General features: G+C 36.7%; 2 protein-coding genes across 2 annotated transcripts in view; both read right to left on the reverse strand.

The window, feature by feature from the left end:
- Positions 1 to 1,492: 1,492 nt before the first annotated feature.
- On the reverse strand, positions 1,493 to 5,831 carry LOC120623947 (cytoplasmic dynein 2 heavy chain 1-like). Its single transcript, XM_039890239.1, has 5 exons — positions 5,820 to 5,831; positions 4,331 to 4,406; positions 3,833 to 3,958; positions 3,068 to 3,207; positions 1,493 to 2,420 (listed from the first exon to the last, which is right to left on the reverse strand). The coding sequence occupies exons 1-5, from the start codon at positions 5,829 to 5,831 to the stop codon at positions 2,253 to 2,255; spliced, it is 522 nt and encodes a 173-aa protein (XP_039746173.1). The 3' UTR covers positions 1,493 to 2,252.
- Positions 5,832 to 7,371: 1,540 nt separating this feature from the next.
- LOC120623901 (cytoplasmic dynein 2 heavy chain 1) overlaps positions 7,372 to 22,543 on the reverse strand; it is a 77,930-nt gene continuing 62,758 nt past the window's right edge. The window contains exons 55-76 of the mRNA XM_039890189.1: positions 21,831 to 22,044; positions 21,125 to 21,225; positions 20,895 to 21,051; positions 20,335 to 20,489; positions 18,622 to 18,809; positions 18,151 to 18,260; positions 17,734 to 18,024; positions 17,208 to 17,360; positions 17,009 to 17,128; positions 16,713 to 16,905; positions 16,080 to 16,222; positions 15,468 to 15,608; positions 14,944 to 15,042; positions 14,137 to 14,281; positions 12,930 to 13,162; positions 12,504 to 12,627; positions 12,183 to 12,307; positions 11,303 to 11,434; positions 10,211 to 10,346; positions 9,713 to 9,838; positions 8,948 to 9,087; positions 7,372 to 8,299 (exon numbers count right to left, since the gene is read on the reverse strand). Coding sequence (XP_039746123.1) covers positions 8,132 to 8,299; positions 8,948 to 9,087; positions 9,713 to 9,838; positions 10,211 to 10,346; positions 11,303 to 11,434; positions 12,183 to 12,307; positions 12,504 to 12,627; positions 12,930 to 13,162; positions 14,137 to 14,281; positions 14,944 to 15,042; positions 15,468 to 15,608; positions 16,080 to 16,222; positions 16,713 to 16,905; positions 17,009 to 17,128; positions 17,208 to 17,360; positions 17,734 to 18,024; positions 18,151 to 18,260; positions 18,622 to 18,809; positions 20,335 to 20,489; positions 20,895 to 21,051; positions 21,125 to 21,225; positions 21,831 to 22,044 — 3,394 coding nt within the window. The 3' untranslated portion in view covers positions 7,372 to 8,131. The remainder of the gene's footprint in view (positions 8,300 to 8,947; positions 9,088 to 9,712; positions 9,839 to 10,210; positions 10,347 to 11,302; positions 11,435 to 12,182; positions 12,308 to 12,503; positions 12,628 to 12,929; positions 13,163 to 14,136; positions 14,282 to 14,943; positions 15,043 to 15,467; positions 15,609 to 16,079; positions 16,223 to 16,712; positions 16,906 to 17,008; positions 17,129 to 17,207; positions 17,361 to 17,733; positions 18,025 to 18,150; positions 18,261 to 18,621; positions 18,810 to 20,334; positions 20,490 to 20,894; positions 21,052 to 21,124; positions 21,226 to 21,830; positions 22,045 to 22,543) is intronic.

The following is a 22,543-nucleotide window of genomic DNA, read 5'->3' on the forward strand; positions in this document are numbered from 1 at the left end:
AAAAAAAATATTGAATTGTCGCCTAAGAAGCCTAATTTAAAAATATTGGTCCCGATCCTTGAAATCATTAATATCAAAAAGTATGAAATTCATTTTATAATCAGAACGCAAAGAGTTATTATTATCACTGGGTAAACCTCATTCATCGGACTTCAATCAAACTGACCCACCTAATAATAATAAAGGCGCAACATTAAATAACGATAATTTACTGAACTTTATATTAATTTTACTCATGTCATATTTCATTACCGTAAGAGTTACTTGATTGGGTCAAAATACCTGTATATTGAAGCGCTGCAATCGTAGTACAATTTCGATTATTAAAACATTACAGGTTCATAATAAGTTGATTCCAGAATTTCTATGGTTACTAGTTTATGTGATTAGTGATCCGCCTAACAGGACCGATGGAAAATGATCAAATTTGTAATAGAACAAAGGTCTGCATAATAATGTATCTATGTATTATATCAAAAATAATTGAGAAGTCCAAATAATTATACTGTTTTATATTATTATTAATATGTCTAGGCAGATCTGAAATAATAATCTACCTAAATTATTACGATTATCTAAAAATGTTAGTTTATTTTATTTAGTTCGGTTGGGTTGCTATGTGCCAATTTATTTTATAGAGAGAACACTTAGAAGAGAATAAAAATTTTAAATCGCCGCTTAACAAGTTTAAACTAAGTGATATCAGGCAAATATTATCATTATGTGATTACAAAGGAATCTGTGCTCATTATTAGAAAAATATTGTGATTCTCTTTGTTGTAAATTATAAGCTAGAGAAGTAAGATGGTGTAGCTAAAATAGAAATAGTTTTTCGGTTGCTCCCGTCATTTTTGTTATACATGCGTGAAAGATCCTACAGGGTTTGTTTATTGGTTTAAAAAATAAACTAATTAGTTGAGAAAAATCTTCCTGGATCACCTAAGTCTGTAGTTACCTTTACGTGTGCATGTATCGAAACATATTTATAGAAATTTTTAATAATGTTGTTTTATGAAGATTACATGCGAGGCATGCAGCTTATTGGAGCTCCAGGAATATCATAAAAATAACAATTAAGGCATAATCAATTAACACAGTTTACAGTAACATAGATAAATTTTATTAAAAAAAATATAGTATTTAAAGTCGTGATAGTGCTTACGACACAGTTTTAAAATGTTTCCAACGCCATAACATTCTTTAGAACATTTTACAAGGTTTAAATTGTACAATTGGAAATAGAACCTCCATCTCCGTACACTTTTATACAAATAAAAAAAAAACTACTTTGTTATTTTTAATATTTAAAATGTTTTGTTGAATGTTGTAACTCTAAAGCTTTTGTGACCACTATACGTATAAATTTCGAAATGATCATAATTTTTAAACAAAGTGCCTTAACACAATGTGGCTGTGATGCACTTGTTTATGAAGAAAATTTTTATTGTTACAATTGTTTTAAAATTAAGTATACTTGCTATTGCGTAAAAATCTTCCTTTAGCGAAATTGTAGATAAGTTATGAGCAAGACCGATCTCTCTAGTCACAGCTCACTAAAGATATATTAAATACCTTGGGAAAGGAATATTTTTACAATTAATTAATAAAAAAAATATTTAAATTAATTAACGTTTTTTATTTTCTCAAACCTTTATTATCTTATTATACGCTAGAGACTAGACTAGACTAGACTAGACTTTTCTTTGTTTAATGTTTTCATTGAGTACTAATGTACTATACAATTCTTCATAAAATGGGATTGACATTCTAAACTTATCAAAAACTTCACTACGTCTTAGCTCAAAAAAAAAGTATAGTCAAATATTCCGCTGTCGTCGTTTGAACAAAAGTAGCAGAAGTAGTGCTTCTTTCTCCAGTTGACACCAACTGCTCCAGCAGTTATAAATGGCAGCTTCTAGCAGTTGACTATGATTGCAAGAGCGGTCTGTGTATGTTGGTCACTGGCTAACAGCTCGAGCAGTCCGTGTATGGCCGGCCTTAGGCAACCCACACATAGACAACGTTATTGTCACTTTAAATATTGACAATATTTTTTATCAATATGTCCTTTAATTCTTTATTAGGTTGCCCGCATACAATCAATATTATTCAATGCGCCCCGCACGCAGGCAATATTATTGTCAATATGCAGTATATTGCCTAGTTATTAAAGAATTGAATATGTTGAAAAATATATTCGGATTATTGTCAATAGTATTGTGTGTGCGGGGTGCCAAATGGTTAACGAGAAATCAATCGCACGGCGCAACAAAGAGTGCGAGTGCGTGCAGCAGAGCGGTTCGCGGTGCGAACTGTGCGTGCAGCGGCGTTCGCACGCGAACAAGCTCCTCATCGCGCGACACACTGCTGTATATCGGCACTTCGAAGGCGTTCTCGCTGTAGGGAGCCGACTGCGTGTCCTGGGTATAGAGTCTTATTTACACATACAAAATATACATACAAAACAACATACAAAAACAAACAAGGTTGTACAATCTTTTTTACAATTTAGATTATGCCTGATCTCAACTGGTGTTAAGTGACGATTACTGTCCAAAATAGACGGTTACGGTTAGGGCAGTTATATTAGGCCCATAAGTAGTCACGGTCGCAGCCTCCCCGTCAGACCAGACCAGAGAAAATTGGGAAAATATTAACTCCCAAATCGCCCCTGCCAGGGATCTAACCTGATATCTCCCATGTAAGAGACCAAAGCGCTACGGAGGTCACCAAAAAGGGGTAGACAAAACATCTATACTAATATTATAAATGCGAAGTTTTGGATAGGTATTTGTTTTTCGATTACGCCTAAACGGCTGTAGACTAAAATGACAAAAGTCCCTCAAAAATGTACGGTCATTGTCATTTGTGTTTTTTTTTCACAGAGTTTTTTCCGCATAGTGGTTGATCAGAGGTCAGAAATTGCATATACATCAACATTTCCACGAGAACAAAGTCGCGGGCAACTAATAGTATGATAAAAAGAGCGGCAGTCGCTGGGATACAAGACCGCGATGCGTGGAAATCCGTAGGCACAAAAGACTATCGTAATTGTGATGATCATGACCTGCGGTACATATCGCAGCAACAGCGGTGGTGCGGACTCGTGCGGGGGCGCAGCGGGTGCCGCAGCGTGCACAGAACCCGCGACCCACGATCCACCGCTCAGCATTAGTCCGCGCAGTATAATTCCGTCGCTATTACTCTCTGCATTCAAACAAACGAGTAGTAATCATTATCAAGTTCCTAGAGCTTTTTGTGACAGAGCTCGCCCGGGGCAGTTCTACCGTCAAGCAGCATCACGGTGTTCCGGTCTGAATGACATGGTTTCCGGTGTCATTTCAAGCCCATGGACTTAAAATCTTCGCCCCAGGTTGATGGACACATTGTCTCTGCGAATTGTTACTCTGTTTAAAGGCGAGGTTTTCCACTTACGGTCGGGACAGTTCACCAATGTCTTGATGAAATTTACTTTTTAACCCTGAACTGACCAGCGTATTTAAAAAAATGTTCCATGGGGATTTGGAAAATAGCTATTGTTACACATGTACGGCTGCACTACTTTTAACCGATGTTGGAGAACGTTTTTTACGCGCGGTTCATGAGAGAGAAGCTTTAACGACCATTATCAGAAGTTAATGACACTAACTCGAGGCACTGGGATCGTCACCGCCTATTTCCTAACTCCAGGCTAGTACTGCGAATTATGTAGCAAAAAAATCCATTATTTAACATGTTTTGTCACTACTCAGAATTCCAAATCAAGAACCTCGAACCGTGATCCATAGTCGAACATCATATAGTCTAGATTATTGTTTTTCGATATACTTACCAGGAGAATGATCCCACTTAGCAGTGAGAGCGAGTGCGTCCACGGAACAAGTGCGTTTTGCGGCCGAGCGGGCACGTGCGGCACACAGAACCCGTTGGGGACGTACGAACGAGCGGAGATCCACTTCTGTGGATAATTTTATTTATTACGATAATCTTAATTAATAAAATCTTTAATAATATAATTTTAATTTTATTTTTACGTATCTTCTTCAACGCCAAAACGGCCTTCTGTCTGTCTTTCTCATTATGAGTATAACATAGTTAAACGGCCTGACTAGTGGAATAATGAACACTATATGGAAAATAATGAATTTATATATTGTTCTCTATAAGTTAGCAAAAGGTTTCTACGCGGTTAAGCTTAATTATAGTTGAATTGAGCTTCATTTTTGGGCAATTTTCACACAATAAAATTTCACACAGCCTCATCTATTATTTGATTGATGTGTACCTTTAAAAAATTTGTAAAGTCATTAGATGTAAAACAAATACTTACCTGTTGGAAAATAGTCATCGTTGGATTTGTGTTCACGAATCCGTTCTACTGCGGCTCGGGCACAAGGGCAAAGTTCCTAAGCGTTAAGGCCAACGAAACGAGATAATTAGAGAGATTAATTTAAAAACGAACAAAGAGTTAATATCTGTGCTCTTTTATTGTTTTACTTATTTCCTTTTGTTGGTCTATGTTTAGTTGAGTTTGTTTTTCGGTTCATTAATGTTATTTGTTATTATTGTAAGGTACATAACTATATTTTGGATAGTAGGTACGTGTTATTTTAGTAGTATAAGGGTTCGTTTTCTAATTGAACCTAGCCAAGCGGAGAAGACAAATTGAGTTATTTGGAGATGACGGTATAATTTAGTCATTTATTCATACTCTGGTTTTTGGAAAAATCGTATTTATTTTATGCTACATGATATAAAGTTTAAATTTCAATGATTTAATTAGAGCCGAGTCAATGTAAAGTCTATATGATAAGGTGAAGTCGTATAAAGTTCCCTTAGTATAAGATTTTAACTTTGCTAATCGAAGGTCGGTTTCGGCTAATGATACTCTTTAGGGTCGCACTAAAAAGGGATTTATAAAACAAGTTTTCAGGCTCAAGTTTTAGCACACTTAAAGCAAGGACTGGTGTAAAATTAAAAAAAAATAACAAGATTACAGAATTTGCTACTTTGGAGCGAGAAACAGAAGATCCTATTTGCTTTGTCGTTACAGGTTTTAGATAACTCGAAAATAACCCCCTGATACAGGGAGATAGTACAATAATTTATATTATTTTCAATGATTTATAGTTTCAATGATTTATAAATTATGTCTGAAGGCCATGAGTGCTTTAACAGTGACGTGAACTGAGGTCCACATTTATTGACAGATTATTATAATTTACACATAACGTGATAATTTTATGACGTTGTCTCCAAATAACCGGTCTATTCCTGAAAGTCTTTGATTTAATGTGTTTCTAGTTAGGGCTAGTTGAGATGGGACTGTTGTCGATATTATTGTGTTGTGTTTGTATCAAAGCAAAGTTACTTAATGATTACAATAAGTTGCTGATTTTAAGTTGAAGAACAAAACTACAAAAATAAATTTACTGTAGTAAACAATTATTAATCTTTAAATAATAGATTTCATAAAAAAGGTAACATAAATTGAGTGGTCGATAAAGTATACCCAAAGTGATTAAAAGTCTATTGAATTATATTTTTGTTCTTCAATTTAAATTCATATGAAATGCATTAGTTTTTAACTAGATCAGTAAAATGAGTATGAGAGTAAAAGAAAGAGAGTAATGAGAAAAATATAAATGTGTATGTTGCTTAAATATTGAATAACGAAATGAATTAACATAATTAGCAATCAAATTATCATCACTGCCATGGTTGATGTACCAATTTGATGATAAGATGAATGTTTAAGTTTTGTGAAGCTCAAAAATATGCTGCTTATTACATAAGTTAACAAATATTGAATATCATACGTCCAATGTCATTTATGTATGAATTCTTTTTATCTACCAAGAAATTAAAAAAAAAAACAGTAAAAAAAATATTGAATTGTCGCCTAAGAAGCCTAATTTAAAAATATTGGTCCCGATCCTTGAAATCATTAATATCAAAAAGTATGAAATTCATTTCATAATCAGAACGCAAAGAGTTATTATTATCACTGGGTAAACCTCATTCATCGGACTTCAATCAAACTGACCCACCTAATAATAATAAAGGCGCAACATTAAATAACGATAATTTACTGAACTTTATATTAATTTTACTCATGTCATATTTCATTACCGTAAGAGTTACTTGATTGGGTCAAAATACCTGTATATTGAAGCGCTGCAATCGTAGTACAATTTCGATTATTAAAACATTACAGGTTCATAATAAGTTGATTCCAGAATTTCTATGGTTACTAGTTTATGTGATTAGTGATCCGCCTAACAGGACCGATGGAAAATGATCAAATTTGTAATAGAACAAAGGTCTGCATAATAATGTATCTATGTATTATATCAAAAATAATTGAGAAGTCCAAATAATTATACTGTTTTATATTATTATTAATATGTCTAGGCAGATCTGAAATAATAATCTACCTAAATTATTACGATTATCTAAAAATGTTAGTTTATTTTATTTAGTTCGGTTGGGTTGCTATGTGCCAATTTATTTTATAGAGAGAACACTTAGAAGAGAATAAAAATTTTAAATCGCCGCTTAACAAGTTTAAACTAAGTGATATCAGGCAAATATTATCATTATGTGATTACAAAGGAATCTGTGCTCATTATTAGAAAAATATTGTGATTCTCTTTGTTGTAAATTATAAGCTAGAGAAGTAAGATGGTGTAGCTAAAATAGAAATAGTTTTTCGGTTGCTCCCGTCATTTTTGTTATACATGCGTGAAAGATCCTACAGGGTTTGTTTATTGGTTTAAAAAATAAACTAATTAGTTGAGAAAAATCTTCCTGGATCACCTAAGTCTGTAGTTACCTTTACGTGTGCATGTATCGAAACATATTTATAGAAATTTTTAATAATGTTGTTTTATGAAGATTACATGCGAGGCATGCAGCTTATTGGAGCTCCAGGAATATCATAAAAATAACAATTAAGGCATAATCAATTAACACAGTTTACAGTAACATAGATAAATTTTATTAAAAAAAATATAGTATTTAAAGTCGTGATAGTGCTTACGACACAGTTTTAAAATGTTTCCAACGCCATAACATTCTTTAGAACATTTTACAAGGTTTAAATTGTACAATTGGAAATAGAACCTCCATCTCCGTACACTTTTATACAAATAAAAAAAAACTACTTTGTTATTTTTAATATTTAAAATGTTTTGTTGAATGTTGTAACTCTAAAGCTTTTGTGACCACTATACGTATAAATTTCGAAATGATCATAATTTTTAAACAAAGTGCCTTAACACAATGTGGCTGTGATGCACTTGTTTATGAAGAAAATTTTTATTGTTACAATTGTTTTAAAATTAAGTATACTTGCTATTGCGTAAAAATCTTCCTTTAGCGAAATTGTAGATAAGTTATGAGCAAGACCGATCTCTCTAGTCACAGCTCACTAAAGATATATTAAATACCTTGGGAAAGGAATATTTTTACAATTAATTAATAAAAAAAATATTTAAATTAATTAACGTTTTTTATTTTCTCAAACCTTTATTATCTTATTATACGCTAGAGACTAGACTAGACTAGACTAGACTTTTCTTTGTTTAATGTTTTCATTGAGTACTAATGTACTATACAATTCTTCATAAAATGGGATTGACATTCTAAACTTATCAAAAACTTCACTACGTCTTAGCTCAAAAAAAAAGTATAGTCAAATATTCCGCTGTCGTCGTTTGAACAAAAGTAGCAGAAGTAGTGCTTCTTTCTCCAGTTGACACCAACTGCTCCAGCAGTTATAAATGGCAGCTTCTAGCAGTTGACTATGATTGCAAGAGCGGTCTGTGTATGTTGGTCACTGGCTAACAGCTCGAGCAGTCCGTGTATGGCCGGCCTTAGGCAACCCACACATAGACAACGTTATTGTCACTTTAAATATTGACAATATTTTTTATCAATATGTCCTTTAATTCTTTATTAGGTTGCCCGCATACAATCAATATTATTCAATGCGCCCCGCACGCAGGCAATATTATTGTCAATATGCAGTATATTGCCTAGTTATTAAAGAATTGAATATGTTGAAAAATATATTCGGATTATTGTCAATAGTATTGTGTGTGCGGGGTGCCAAATGGTTAACGAGAAATCAATCGCACGGCGCAACAAAGAGTGCGAGTGCGTGCAGCAGAGCGGTTCGCGGTGCGAACTGTGCGTGCAGCGGCGTTCGCACGCGAACAAGCTCCTCATCGCGCGACACACTGCTGTATATCGGCACTTCGAAGGCGTTCTCGCTGTAGGGAGCCGACTGCGTGTCCTGGGTATAGAGTCTTATTTACACATACAAAATATACATACAAAACAACATACAAAAACAAACAAGGTTGTACAATCTTTTTTACAATTTAGATTATGCCTGATCTCAACTGGTGTTAAGTGACGATTACTGTCCAAAATAGACGGTTACGGTTAGGGCAGTTATATTAGGCCCATAAGTAGTCACGGTCGCAGCCTCCCCGTCAGACCAGACCAGAGAAAATTGGGAAAATATTAACTCCCAAATCGCCCCTGCCAGGGATCTAACCTGATATCTCCCATGTTCTTACACCAAAGCGCTACGGAGGTCACCAAAAAGGGGTAGACAAAACATCTATACTAATATTATAAATGCGAAGTTTTGGATAGGTATTTGTTTTTCGATTACGCCTAAACGGCTGTAGACTAAAATGACAAAAGTCCCTCAAAAATGTACGGTCATTGTCATTTGTGTTTTTTTTTCACAGAGTTTTTTCCGCATAGTGGTTGATCAGAGGTCAGAAATTGCATATACATCAACATTTCCACGAGAACAAAGTCGCGGGCAACTAATAGTATGATAAAAAGAGCGGCAGTCGCTGGGATACAAGACCGCGATGCGTGGAAATCCGTAGGCACAAAAGACTATCGTAATTGTGATGATCATGACCTGCGGTACATATCGCAGCAACAGCGGTGGTGCGGACTCGTGCGGGGGCGCAGCGGGTGCCGCAGCGTGCACAGAACCCGCGACCCACGATCCACCGCTCAGCATTAGTCCGCGCAGTATAATTCCGTCGCTATTACTCTCTGCATTCAAACAAACGAGTAGTAATCATTATCAAGTTCCTAGAGCTTTTTGTGACAGAGCTCGCCCGGGGCAGTTCTACCGTCAAGCAGCATCACGGTGTTCCGGTCTGAATGACATGGTTTCCGGTGTCATTTCAAGCCCATGGACTTAAAATCTTCGCCCCAGGTTGATGGACACATTGTCTCTGCGAATTGTTACTCTGTTTAAAGGCGAGGTTTTCCACTTACGGTCGGGACAGTTCACCAATGTCTTGATGAAATTTACTTTTTAACCCTGAACTGACCAGCGTATTTAAAAAAATGTTCCATGGGGATTTGGAAAATAGCTATTGTTACACATGTACGGCTGCACTACTTTTAACCGATGTTGGAGAACGTTTTTTACGCGCGGTTCATGAGAGAGAAGCTTTAACGACCATTATCAGAAGTTAATGACACTAACTCGAGGCACTGGGATCGTCACCGCCTATTTCCTAACTCCAGGCTAGTACTGCGAATTATGTAGCAAAAAAATCCATTATTTAACATGTTTTGTCACTACTCAGAATTCCAAATCAAGAACCTCGAACCGTGATCCATAGTCGAACATCATATAGTCTAGATTATTGTTTTTCGATATACTTACCAGGAGAATGATCCCACTTAGCAGTGAGAGCGAGTGCGTCCACGGAACAAGTGCGTTTTGCGGCCGAGCGGGCACGTGCGGCACACAGAACCCGTTGGGGACGTACGAACGAGCGGAGATCCACTTCTGTGGATAATTTTATTTATTACGATAATCTTAATTAATAAAATCTTTAATAATATAATTTTAATTTTATTTTTACGTATCTTCTTCAACGCCAAAACGGCCTTCTGTCTGTCTTTCTCATTATGAGTATAACATAGTTAAACGGCCTGACTAGTGGAATAATGAACACTATATGGAAAATAATGAATTTATATATTGTTCTCTATAAGTTAGCAAAAGGTTTCTACGCGGTTAAGCTTAATTATAGTTGAATTGAGCTTCATTTTTGGGCAATTTTCACACAATAAAATTTCACACAGCCTCATCTATTATTTGATTGATGTGTACCTTTAAAAAATTTGTAAAGTCATTAGATGTAAAACAAATACTTACCTGTTGGAAAATAGTCATCGTTGGATTTGTGTTCACGAATCCGTTCTACTGCGGCTCGGGCACGATAACAGAACTCTTTCAGATAGACCTGCGGCATATCAGGACCAGCCCACAGCTGCTGCCACTCATCTGGCACCTGGATACACAGAAATTCCTCAAAATTTTCCGCAAGTCGCAAAGCTTAAGCGGCATTGGATGGGGCGCATAGCTCGGATAACCAATGGACGTTGGGGTCCCAAGGTGCTGGAATGTGAAACCGGAAAACGCATCTTTGGTTGACCCCCAACGAAAGGACGTGGAAGGTAGAAAGAGGACATTAAGCGAGTCACTGGGAGCGGTTGGAAACAAGCAGCCAAGGACAGTGGATTTTGGAACTCCCTACAAAAGACCTATGCCCCGCAGTGGACGGGTAATTTATGTTGGATGATGATTCAAACGGCTCAGTCTGAATATTTAAATATTCAAGGTCTTTATACGGGAGCGGCGCAAATATGCAAGCCTGCAAGTCGATTGAGTCATAGAAAAATCTTAGAATATTCTATGTACAGAAGCCAATTACGTAAATTTGATAGTCAAATATAATAATATGTGTTTAAGGTTATTTAAACAGAATTACACTTAATGCTCTCTAATAGTCCTTACTCCCCAGTGGGTAATCCTGAAGAAAGTTTACTTTCCTAATCTTTATTTGACTGTAGATTAAGTTATTTTATAATGGGATATCACGATACGAGGAATATATCACCCGATTCCCAACGCGCATATCTAACGGTGAAAAAAAACATCGTGAGGATACCGGCATGTCTGAGAGATCTTCATAATGTACTTAAAGGCTTGTTATGTTTATCAATCCGCACTGGGTCAGCGTGGTGGACTACTGCCTAAACCTCCTTCTGCGAGGAGAGCCGTACAAAAGGTAGCCCGGTATTCAATGTTTTATTTTGAATGGAAGTTAACTGTCCTTGAAAATGTTTCTCCATACAAGCAATCTCGTTTACTGTAAATTCAAAATAATTGTATTATAGTGAAAATAAAATGTGATGTAGAAAGATTAGATTTAAGTTTAGGTACGAAAGTTATATAGGTAGGTACCTTGTGCAGTTGTTGCGGCGCATGCGGAGACGCGTGCGCGTACCGAGCCAGAGCCGCGTGTAGCGAGCGTGCCGCGTGTCCCGCGTCTCGCAGCTCCGCCGCACACACCGCACCCCACCAGCCCCCACCCGCCTGTAGGGCGATTGCGTAAAGCTGTACATGGTACGTGTGTCAAGGTAGACCAGAATACAGTTGTCATCACCCTTTTCATCCCGCGGGATCGTATGAGGCTACTAAGGGAATGTAACGGATAACAGACAGCAGCATCCTCTGTGCTACAGGTACCATCTACTGCGATCACCGAACCGTCTGCCCAGCATTGGGCAACCCCTCCTGTTGGGACAACCTTTAGTCCAGCAGTGGACTGTCATAAGCGATTGGTCGATTGATTGAATAATTAATCTAATCCAAAATTTATAATCAGAAGCCTCAGGTTTAGGGGTTAATTTTTATTATGAAAATGAAGCTTCATTTGCTATACTCCGCGAACAGCAAGAGAATCTGTATCATGTATGGTGTAATTTATTATTTCTTCAATCCTTATACTCCACACCAAACAGTTCTTCGGCAATGTACCCTCTGCGCACGTTTCGCTCCAAAACCGGAGCATCCTCAGAACTCAGGAGATGTTGACTTGGAAAAAAGGTTTAACTGATAAAAAATTACACGGTTTTTTGTAATTATCAGTTTATCATTTAGGCTAAACACGTTCTGGTTTTTTATACCGTACATCATCTCAGTTCTAAGCTTGAGATAGTCATACTGACAATTAAATCATAATATTAACAAAAAGCGCTGAGCCGAACTACACAGCTTGCTACTTTACACAATAATTAAAGTTACATTACCAAATAAGTTTAATATTTTTATACTCATATACCTTTTCAATATGATAGTCTGCTTTGATGAGAGGGCAGCCAGACATCAATTTCTTCCACAAAGCCAAAAGTGTTTTCAAGGGAGTTGTAGTATCGGACTTTTTGATTGCCGTAGTTGTGTTCAATTCTGTAAAAAAGAATTGGATTAAGACAATATTTCGGCTAAAAATACGTAAGTTTCTGGTCAGATTCAAAGGAGCAACTGTAATTCTAGGAGATTTTTTAACAAGCAAGTAAGCAAAACAAAATGGGCCAGATCTTCACAAATTTTACGCTAAAAGAAGTAAGTATAGTAATGTTACAGTTTTAAGAACTACATTAACCTCTTAGACCCGCGACGATATTGTCGGCGGCGTTCTTTTCCCACGCAACGCGACAGTTGGCTGGCAACTCCAACAACTGCGGCGAGTCGATATCCGGCAACGCCTCGTACGCTGTTATGTATTCCTGGTGATTTTCGTTAATTTTATTTATCTAATTTGCAATTCGTGCGAAACATATCGGTAAAATACTACAAATACTGCTGATACTACTTCTATACCGCAGAATTAGCATGAACTCTGGGATAGGCATTTCTCAGAGAATTCAAAATTCAAATTTTTTTATTCATGTAAGCCTATCACAGGAACTTATGAAGCGTTCATACATTTATGTTTACATAAATTGATGATAACTACGTTCGCCAATTTAAACATGAAGCTACGAGGGTTCTAAGAACCCACAACAAACTTAGCCGGGAGATAGGTTACCTGCATGCGGGTAGATAGCGGCAGAGGCGCGGGCAGTGTATTTGCAGCGTCGATCATACAGCGGCGTAACAGAGCCTGCAAAAGATCGCGGTCACGTTGTCCGTCAACTCGAGCCGCGTACAGCGCACCGCACAGTTCACGTGCCGTGTCTCCGCCCGTACCGCCCGAGTGTTTTGAAGCTGCGGCGCTCGCGCTTACGTCGCCCCACTCCCACGCGTACCATCGAGACCAACCTGTGTTAAAATTTTAGTAGAGCATTTTGTGATAAGAACTCGTCCGGGAAAGTACTGCTGCCATGGCTATTTCTTTCGAAAATCAGCATTGCTGTGTTCCGGTCTGAAAGGCGTGGTTGTAAACTAAATACACACATGCGCCTCAGGTTGGTGGACACAGGGCGGCATTATATAAGATGTGTTCCGAGCATGCCCTGCCAAATATAACATGCCCTGTTAATCAGGTGGACCACCATTAATTATTACTATAAATGTAAAAACCCCTAATAGTTATGCATATAATAGTCAGTTTATTGTTGACATAAATTGAATAGGTTATCCATCCATTCCTACCTCGAGACTTACACAACTTAAATTACCTAACTAACGCTTCTGAATGCGTTAGGCATACAAAAATAAACAATTTACTTAGTATATTAATATAGTAAGTCAGACATAAATTAATGTTAGGCATATACATGAAGTCCGAGAAAAGTACTGAAAAACTTCGTTGAATTGAGTTTACGATTCTGTAGTGTGATACTGATGTACAGTAATAGTAATATTATTTTTTTTTTTTGCATAAAGTATATAATATATTAAAACACATTTAACATATCGTAGTTGGAAAATTAGTAAATTTCTTAATGACGGCGGCCACTTTTATAACCTCACCAAATTGAATTTTTTTTAAACTAAATTGTATGTTGGAAAATAGCACCTGCTGACTTTATTACTTGCTTTTAATCTGCCTTTCGAACTGCGGTGCTAGAGTACTACGGACAGACTTGTCGTTTCAGAAGGGCTTATTAGTAGCCCTTCTTAAAATAAATAAATTTTGAAATCAATCTTCAAAGATCATCGCCATATTTGTAAGGGTAGGTTAAAACCCCAACATTTGACCTGAATATTTTACGCTAAAGGAAAATGGCCGACATAAATGGGTTTAAAAATATCAAAGTAAATAACCCAAAAAATTTCAAAATTAGAATGACCTTGTGGTATGTACGCGCGGCGTTCTTGCACCAATGCGTGGAACAGAGCAAGACGTGCGAGGTGCCGCAATAATGCTGCATCTCCCTCTAGTCGGCCCCACGAGCCGAGCGTGCCGCACACGTTACGCTTTACTCCTTCAGCCGCCTAACAAATAACAGAAAAAAAAATCCTGGGTAATTTATTCACACACGGCAGAAGTCTAACTTCTGAAAGTAGCCTACGAGAGATTGAGGTGGATGTAGAGTATCAGAACTATTAGATAAATGTAAGGTTTATTATTTAGTTGCCATGATAACTAGAAAAGGTAAAAAATGTACAATGTTATCTATCTCACTCTGTCCTATACATTTATGTGGTTGTTTCTTTATCTAGATATTATTCGGTTTTCTTGGTTACTTAAATAGAAAAAAAACCAGATAAAACAGTACCTATGTATATTTCTGTCTTATTCTTTGCCGGCTTCGTCGTACACATTTTTGTATTTGTGTCTCTTACCTGTCGTTTTTTCCAATGCATCCGGTTTCATTTCAATAATGCTGGTGGCTTATCCAGAAATAACTCATAAACTTAGTGTTGCTAAATGAGTTTGAAACAACAACTATTCAGATTTTATTACAAAAAAGTATATTATGTTATTATTGACCATTTTTTTGAATGAAATGATTTGTCTGCCTTGAAAAACGTTTTTCTAAGTTATTAGAAAACTGTCTTTAAAAGTTCATGAATTCTTGATCAGGTACCATAACGAGAAGGTGTAATTTCGTAATTTTTAAGAAACAAAATATCAAAATGTACTGAATACTTACTTCAAGAACAACGTTCATGCAAGAGTTCGTTAAAGTCGAGGGTATCTCGCGATCTTCGGCTAAAATCCATAATCGGAATTCGTCGCCAAAATCAGCAGCCTGAGAAACAATACAGTGTATTTATTTATTGTCTATATTTTAATAATATTCAATGAATACCCACATTTCATACTAAATATATAATATATCCATATTTAATATTAGTTATACTCAACACATAGGATGTCAAAAAATTACACAAACTTTGCAAAATGAGCATATATCATAGATGTTGTCTTAAAACATTGTTTTATTCCCCTACGAGTTAGTCTTTGACTGAAATATTACCTTGTGCTAAGTTTATAATGATAATATTTAAGTTATATCTCTAATTGGTTACTACGCGGCACCGTACTGGAGCGATTAATCGCTTTAACTCTTGCTTTTACATGTTATCCAAACAGCTCAAATCTTTGTTTTCATCGCTTCTTTTTAGTTTTTTAGAAGCGTAGCGAAAGTTAAGGTTTATGAAAAGGTATACTCACCGGTCGTTGAGTCAGAGACGTGACGAAGGAAAGCAAATCCCTTGTAAATGGTGAAGCACCCACGACTATGGCTAGCCAACCTCCACCTCGACTAGTTTCCAATGATGCTTCCCAGGAATTTATACCATCCTCTACGCCCACCTAAATATGAAGTGACTCAATATTTATTTAATGGAATTTACAAACTACACCTATTCAGTTTCTTGTTCTGTAATACGACAAACTATTATATCCAAGTTACCTAGGCTTTTTGGAACTAAACCCTACCTTTTTCTAGCACCAGTCTTTTATTTTGCACTATCACTCACTGGGACGATCATGGAATTCCAAACTACAACCCCGCAAGTAATTAACCCCTTTTAAAAGTAAAAAGTGGCAATGGGCGAAGCACATAGCTCGGAGAACCGATGGAAGTTTGGATCCCAAGATGCTGGAATGGTCACCCTGCACTGATAAACGTAGCGTTGGTAGACCCTCGGCGAGGTGAAATGATTCCATCAGACGAATCGGGAGCCGCAAGACTGAAGCGGCACGAAACCCTAATATTTGGAACTCCCTAGAATATATACGACGAGTAAGACGATTATGTGATAAAAAGATGAACAGTTTTACCGTTATCAGTATATGGGAATTCGCTTGAGCATGAGCCGCGAGCACGTCGGCTCCGTGAGCGGCAAGTAGCAGCACGGGCCGAGACGGTGCTGACCATCGAGTTGCGCGACTAATACTCTCTCCTCCCGTCATACTGCCCGATCCTAATGGACAGGAATAAATGTTTTAGTAATTTTTCTTAGCTGATTTCTGAAGTGTGTCAGAAAAAAGAAGTTAAAATAAAACTCAATCTTTACAGCGCTATTTGCAAAAAGAGATAGCCTTGAGAAAAGAAGAGGCCTTTTGTTTAAGGCATACTTTTAAGTTATATTTTTTCATCTACCTCCCAAGAAGCAGTGATAGTCAAGTGCTTTAGACTTTAGTCTTACTTTTGGGGGACTAAGTTCCATCCCCGAAATTTTAATTAGTTTAATATCACTTTAAGGGTGAACTAACACACTGTCACGGAATCTGTATGCCTGATAGTTTTCCATAAGTGATTTTATCAAAGGCGTGTTAAGTCTACCAATAGGGTGGTCTTGGCCAGTTTGGCGAACTACGGCGTAAACCCTTTTCATTCTGAGAGAAAGACCCGTAGTGTTTCGTAATGGGTTGATAATAATGATGATAATGTCACGTAAAGTTGGAACATACCTAATACTTCATCCACAAATGCAATGATCGCTCTGAACAGACTATCAGGTCGCATCGCCGCTACTGCGATTATGTTATCAAACAAACTTAGATTCAATTTGTCGATAGTAAGCAGATCCCCTGACTTTTGGAATTCCAACCAAGTGTCTGATTTAGCGAGTGACAGTCTTCCAAATAAGTCTTCATCCTGTACCTGCAGAATTATAAATAAATGTATATTTTTAAATTCATAGACATCATTATTATACCTTGTATAATTTGCATCATTATATTTATAATTAAATATATATATATACCTTTATTTTTGCTACTTTCTTCACACAGTCATCGTTTAGCCACTGGTGTTGTTTTTTAATTTCAATAACCACTTCATTTTCGTCAATAAGTCCAAAATTTCCAATAAATAGTTGCCATAACTGTAAATATAAGAACAATGTAAAAGCATAATAAGGCTCCTATTAATATTGTCGAAGTTATTTTCTTCAGATAAGTTACCTTCTCCGGTATCAGATTATCGTAGACTTGTCTCAATAAGTGCATGACGCAAATGTATTTGTCTTTCTTGTGCAGGCTTAGTAAAACGCGCTCTATAATTCTTCTTGTGAAATACTTGGTGACTTCAACCGTGTTTATATTTTTAGGATCATTCTATAAAAACAAAAGGAAGTATCATAATCATCACAGCGAAATTAATGTCCAACAACACCAGCCCCTCTCATAAATGAGAGGTATATAGAGTGGTGAACGTGCTCTGGACTCGGAAGGAAACGCATATTCAAACATCAAATTATCAAATTGAATTAACTTTGTTAAACACGTAAATGCAATTGTAGAAGCTATTTGCACGTCTACCATGCTTGGATTGTCATTGGCTACAACACTTCCCGCTTAGTTGGAAAATCTCTCTTAGATTGAACACCATGGCCGAAATCGGTCTTGCTTTTATGTTATTGCTTGCACGTGCAATGAAAGATTACAAGATTAAAAAAGGTTGTGCATTTCGACTTCCGGCCTAACTCACCGCTGTCCTGCGTACTGCGTCTACAAACACGTCCAGCACGGCATCCATTGGCAATGCTACCAGTGGTCTTTGAGAGCTTAGCTGCTTCACCGCTAGAGCTAAATGAGCAGCGCGTATTGCACTGGCTTCATAAGCCTCACAAGCGGCTTTCGTTTCCACTTCAATTGCCTTCGCAGATGTTAGAGCTTCAGATATAGTGACACTCGTTGTTCGTGTCTTTTTGAGAGATGCAAGTAAATTCGCGTCGTGTAATATATCACTGTTGCTCGAGAGATCTTTCAGGAGATTTTCCTGTTGACAAATAACGAAAATCCATCAAGAACGATTATCTCATCATTAACAGATCAACGCGATAGACGTGGTCGAAAACATTAACCCTAGATATGCCTCTTCCTTCCTTATATCAAGTAGACATACCTGTAATTCGTGCTGTTTTTTTTGTAGTGTAGCCCTTGTTAGTTTAATTTCCTTTGATTTTTCATTCATTTCAGGGTTTTGTTTTTGCATAGCATAATGCACTAATTGATCTGCAAACAAAAGAGCTTGGCTTACCGTTTTTGTAGACACAAAAAATTATCAACGTGTCTACCAAACAGTTTTTTACTAAAATGATCGCGAGTAGGTTAAAAATACAGCCGTCATATTTTCTCAATGTAGGTTTTGAAATCCAGTATCATTCAAAAAGAGTATGGAAACGTAAAACAAAATAATGAGTGACTACAAGCCACCTATCATCACAACTTATTGTTTTTCTATGACATGTCCGTTTGGTTTGTTTTATCGAGATTTACAGTACCTCTGTATCTACCTCTATGAAACAAAATAGCCGTAGCCGCATAAAAGAAACCGCCAAAAACACTTTCGTAGTGTGGTCATCAAACAACTTACCGACAAGTGCATGCAGTCTAGCAGTGAAGTGCAATGGAGCTAGTCTCGTCAGCACTTGCGGTGCTGATCGGGCCAGTATCTTCGCATCTCGCGTAACAAGTAACACTCTGGCTTTACCCGAACACAAAATGCTCCACCACCATTCCTCTATGTTTTCAACTTCCGTTACTACTATTACTCGGTTTAACCTTGTGAATTATAAGTAGGTTAGTTGTGTTTATCATTGCATTACTAAAACTAAAAAGTATAGTTAAAAATTGTGCATCTTTAAACTATTAAGGCGTTCCGGTCATTATTCTCTTTACTTATACTTATTCAACAAAAATTCTACAGATTCTGCGCCATCTATATAGCGAATAAAATAAATCATTTGTCCAGATACTGGATACAGAGGATAGTATTTTCATAAGCATGCCTGATACAGCCAGATTGATAATGTCTCAATAGCTGACGATTTATAGAGTAGAATTTTTGTGACCTCTATACTCTTTGTGAGACTTTAATTAACGTCTAGCCATTTAGTGCGGGTGAAAAGTTTTGTACTTTGGGAGTTCAACATTCATCAGTCCGCTGAGTTTTGCGCCTATTGCTTATTCAGCTTTTCAATTCGTTCAAGCTACGTAGAGATGCTAAGCATTGACCTTTACACTGCCCGGTGGCTGTATGTTTTGTACTGGCCTTTGTATTGTATGTTTAGTACACTAGTACAGGATTATTATACTCCAAATGTTTTGCAGCCATAAGTCATTTCTGGCAGTACGCACTATTCTTAGACTTTGGCCTTTAGATGGTCAAGCTTAGATAATAATATATAATATATACTACGACAATATTTAATTATTTCTTCCTGCATTAATTGCCTAGTTCGGTGTAATTATTGTACGCCTGCATTCATTGCGCGGAGTATGTCGCACGACGCAGCGACCGTTTGCGGCGCAAGCGGTGGGTAGGCACACAAATTTCAGTAGGCAATGTTGTTCGGTATTCACGTATTGTATGAGTGAGTTTTTATTAAAATATGTCAAGTAGTAATAATATGCAGTAAAGTTTCTTGTTTTAATACTAGTTTGTTAAGTTTTGTGTTTATTAAGTTTATATACCTACCATTTAATAATGTTTTGATATTAAGTTCTAAGAAATAAGTGATGTGTTTTGTAGTGCACTTTATAAGTACGTTACATTACAGTATTAAAAATATGAATCCTGTACATGCCACTAGTCCGCGGTAGAATATGTGATATCCTAAATACAATTATAACTAGTTAGGAGTCAGATACTCACCCACACCAGGGCCAAATTATGACTTTTACCTAAATATATTCAAATATTTGTGGGTCATAGTAAACCTTGTTTTGATACATATATATAAATAAATAAATAAAAATACACACATCGCCATCCAGCCCCAAAGTAAGCGTAGCTTGTGTTATGGGTACCAAGATAGCTGTTGAATATTTTTATGAATATAATATATAAATACTTTTAATATATATATAATTATAATATAAACACCCAGACACTAAAAAATATTCATGCTCATCACACAAACATTTTCCAGTTGTGGGAATCGAACCCACATCCTTGGATTCAGAAAGCAGGGTCGCTGCAAACTGCGCCAATCGGCCGAAAGATATTACACAGTTTGCTGAACGCTAACCATCCGAGTTGGTTTTAACCATGCTTAATTCTTTAAATATGGGTAACATAACTCACCTGACTGCATATTGTAGGGCGGTATATAGTTTATCGCTATGCTGTGGCACGAAGTCACAAGGTGTACCGACGAGAGTATTTCCGAGCCACGACTCTGCTTCGCGCTCCGGGTCTATGATCAATGGCGTAAGACCACAGGCGTGCGTCTGTAGATACTTTGAAAAGAAGACAATACGGACACAAATAAAAACGGGCGATCACACAAGGACGCATCCCTTGTTCCCGGTGCTCCTATGGTAATTCGTATGGACAATCTATATACCTCTAGGTAGTGGATGGGTGCGTAAGTGTTCCGTTGGCCTAGCAAGTAGCAACCAGGCGACGAGAAGACCATGGCACACCAGTCAGTAAGAGTCTGGCTCTCTTATACGACTAGGAGATCTTATCTTAAAGTACTCACTTATAAAATGAGATCCTATGAACACTCACTAGGTAAGGATCCACGTTAACAAATCTTGGAAGGAATTATAAGTCTTTATCCCATAAAATGTTATTTTCTATAGCAAAAATTAAATAAACTCAAAACAACCACATACGATTTACTAAGTAACAAAGCTTACCTGATCGATAAAAACAGCGTTTTTGATGGCTGATTGATCTAGAGACAGGCCATCTGCTTCCCATTTTAATTGTTTTTCAGCCGAAGATAGGAAATTAATAACTAAAAATGACGAGTCTTCGAAATTAATTAAAGCTCCCCAGTTTGCCAAATGCTTCCTAAAATTTTGAATTTCGATTAAAATACACACTTGTATTACAAGCAGAATATCCTCGAGGATTATTAGGTTACCTCGATTGGGGTTCAGTTAAATCAGATAGGTAGACTAGATATCCAGCTGCCAGTACTGATCTTTGGCTTAATTCTAGTATTTCCCGTGATATAGTTTGCAGCTGGAAAAAAAATTATACCGTCGTAGTTATGTCGTAAAATTTAGAGCATTCATATAAAATAACACATGTCGTCAGTTGTAGTAACTATTCAGGCAAGGGACAATCCAATGGGTCCTACTAAAGTTGACTATTCTGTAACAATTATCTGTCTATTATCTATGTATTGTATTTGCATTTTCTGTAAAAATGTACAGCGGTGATTACGTATTATAAATGTTCAACTAGTGTAAAATCCCTGATTTTTTAATTGTAGGATGTAATTAAGAAAAGAGAAAGAAAGAAATATTAAACTCATTTTGCGTATATTTTCTTATCTCAAAAATTGTACTTACAACTGAAATTACCTATCTGATATATTTAATGAATACTATCCATACTAATAATTTGCACTAAATGTTTATATAGAACCGTGCACCGTATGGTTTGTCAAGCTAAGTATCAAAAAACAGAAATTTCAATACTGGCAATATACATACGAATTATGCAGACGCGTATATCAGAAAACTTCGGAAAAACATGTAAAAAAGATTTTTTCTTGGGAATATCTGTTTTTTTATCTTATAGGTAATGTTTATAACTTCTAATACGTTAACTGGCAAACTCACATCAGTCTCCCAGGATTCGTACTCATGAGCCAGTTGATCAAGCAAGTCACGCGCCGTCTGTATAGTTTTCACTGCTGTTGAGAGTCGTAGTTCTATCGTGGCTGCTTCCCGTGTGTGTTGTCCTAACTGCTCTTTGAGAGCTGCAACCCGCTCATCCACCGTGGCGAGGCCACTTGATAGTGCTGCTAATTCTGCTTCCGCTTGGTGTAAGTTCCTGTGTTTGGTGACCATCAATATGAAATTGTTTAAACCACTACAATGGGTAAATAAAATTCAAACCCAGCATTGTACCTAACTACCTTTGTCACACTATATCAAAGACGCACTTCGAAGCCCTTCACTGTCTGTTGCGGACTAACTTGTTAAAGATATGAAAGATATATTAAACGCATAGGCAATATCTTCTTAGTATGTCTTTCTCTGTCTTAGTATGTCTTTATATCAATTGATTACTTTTGACCAGGATGTTGACATGAATGTTGGCAAAAATAGTTTACGGTTATTAAAATTTATTTTCTATTCTTTAGTTCGGTTTTTTATAAAAAGCCTGTTTTTTAGTTTTTTTTAACTATTATTTATTTCTTTGACGATACAGAATTTATTACGCGTAAATGACTCCTCGGTTGCGACTGAGCACACAATAAATCCTTTGATAAGGCTACAGAACTCTCAGGGGTAGCTAAGTAGCATATGTGTAATGAGCATAACCAAAT

The sequence above is a fragment of the Pararge aegeria genome, chromosome 5 (assembly GCF_905163445.1).
Source record: "Pararge aegeria chromosome 5, ilParAegt1.1, whole genome shotgun sequence".
NCBI lineage: Eukaryota > Metazoa > Arthropoda > Insecta > Lepidoptera > Nymphalidae > Pararge > Pararge aegeria.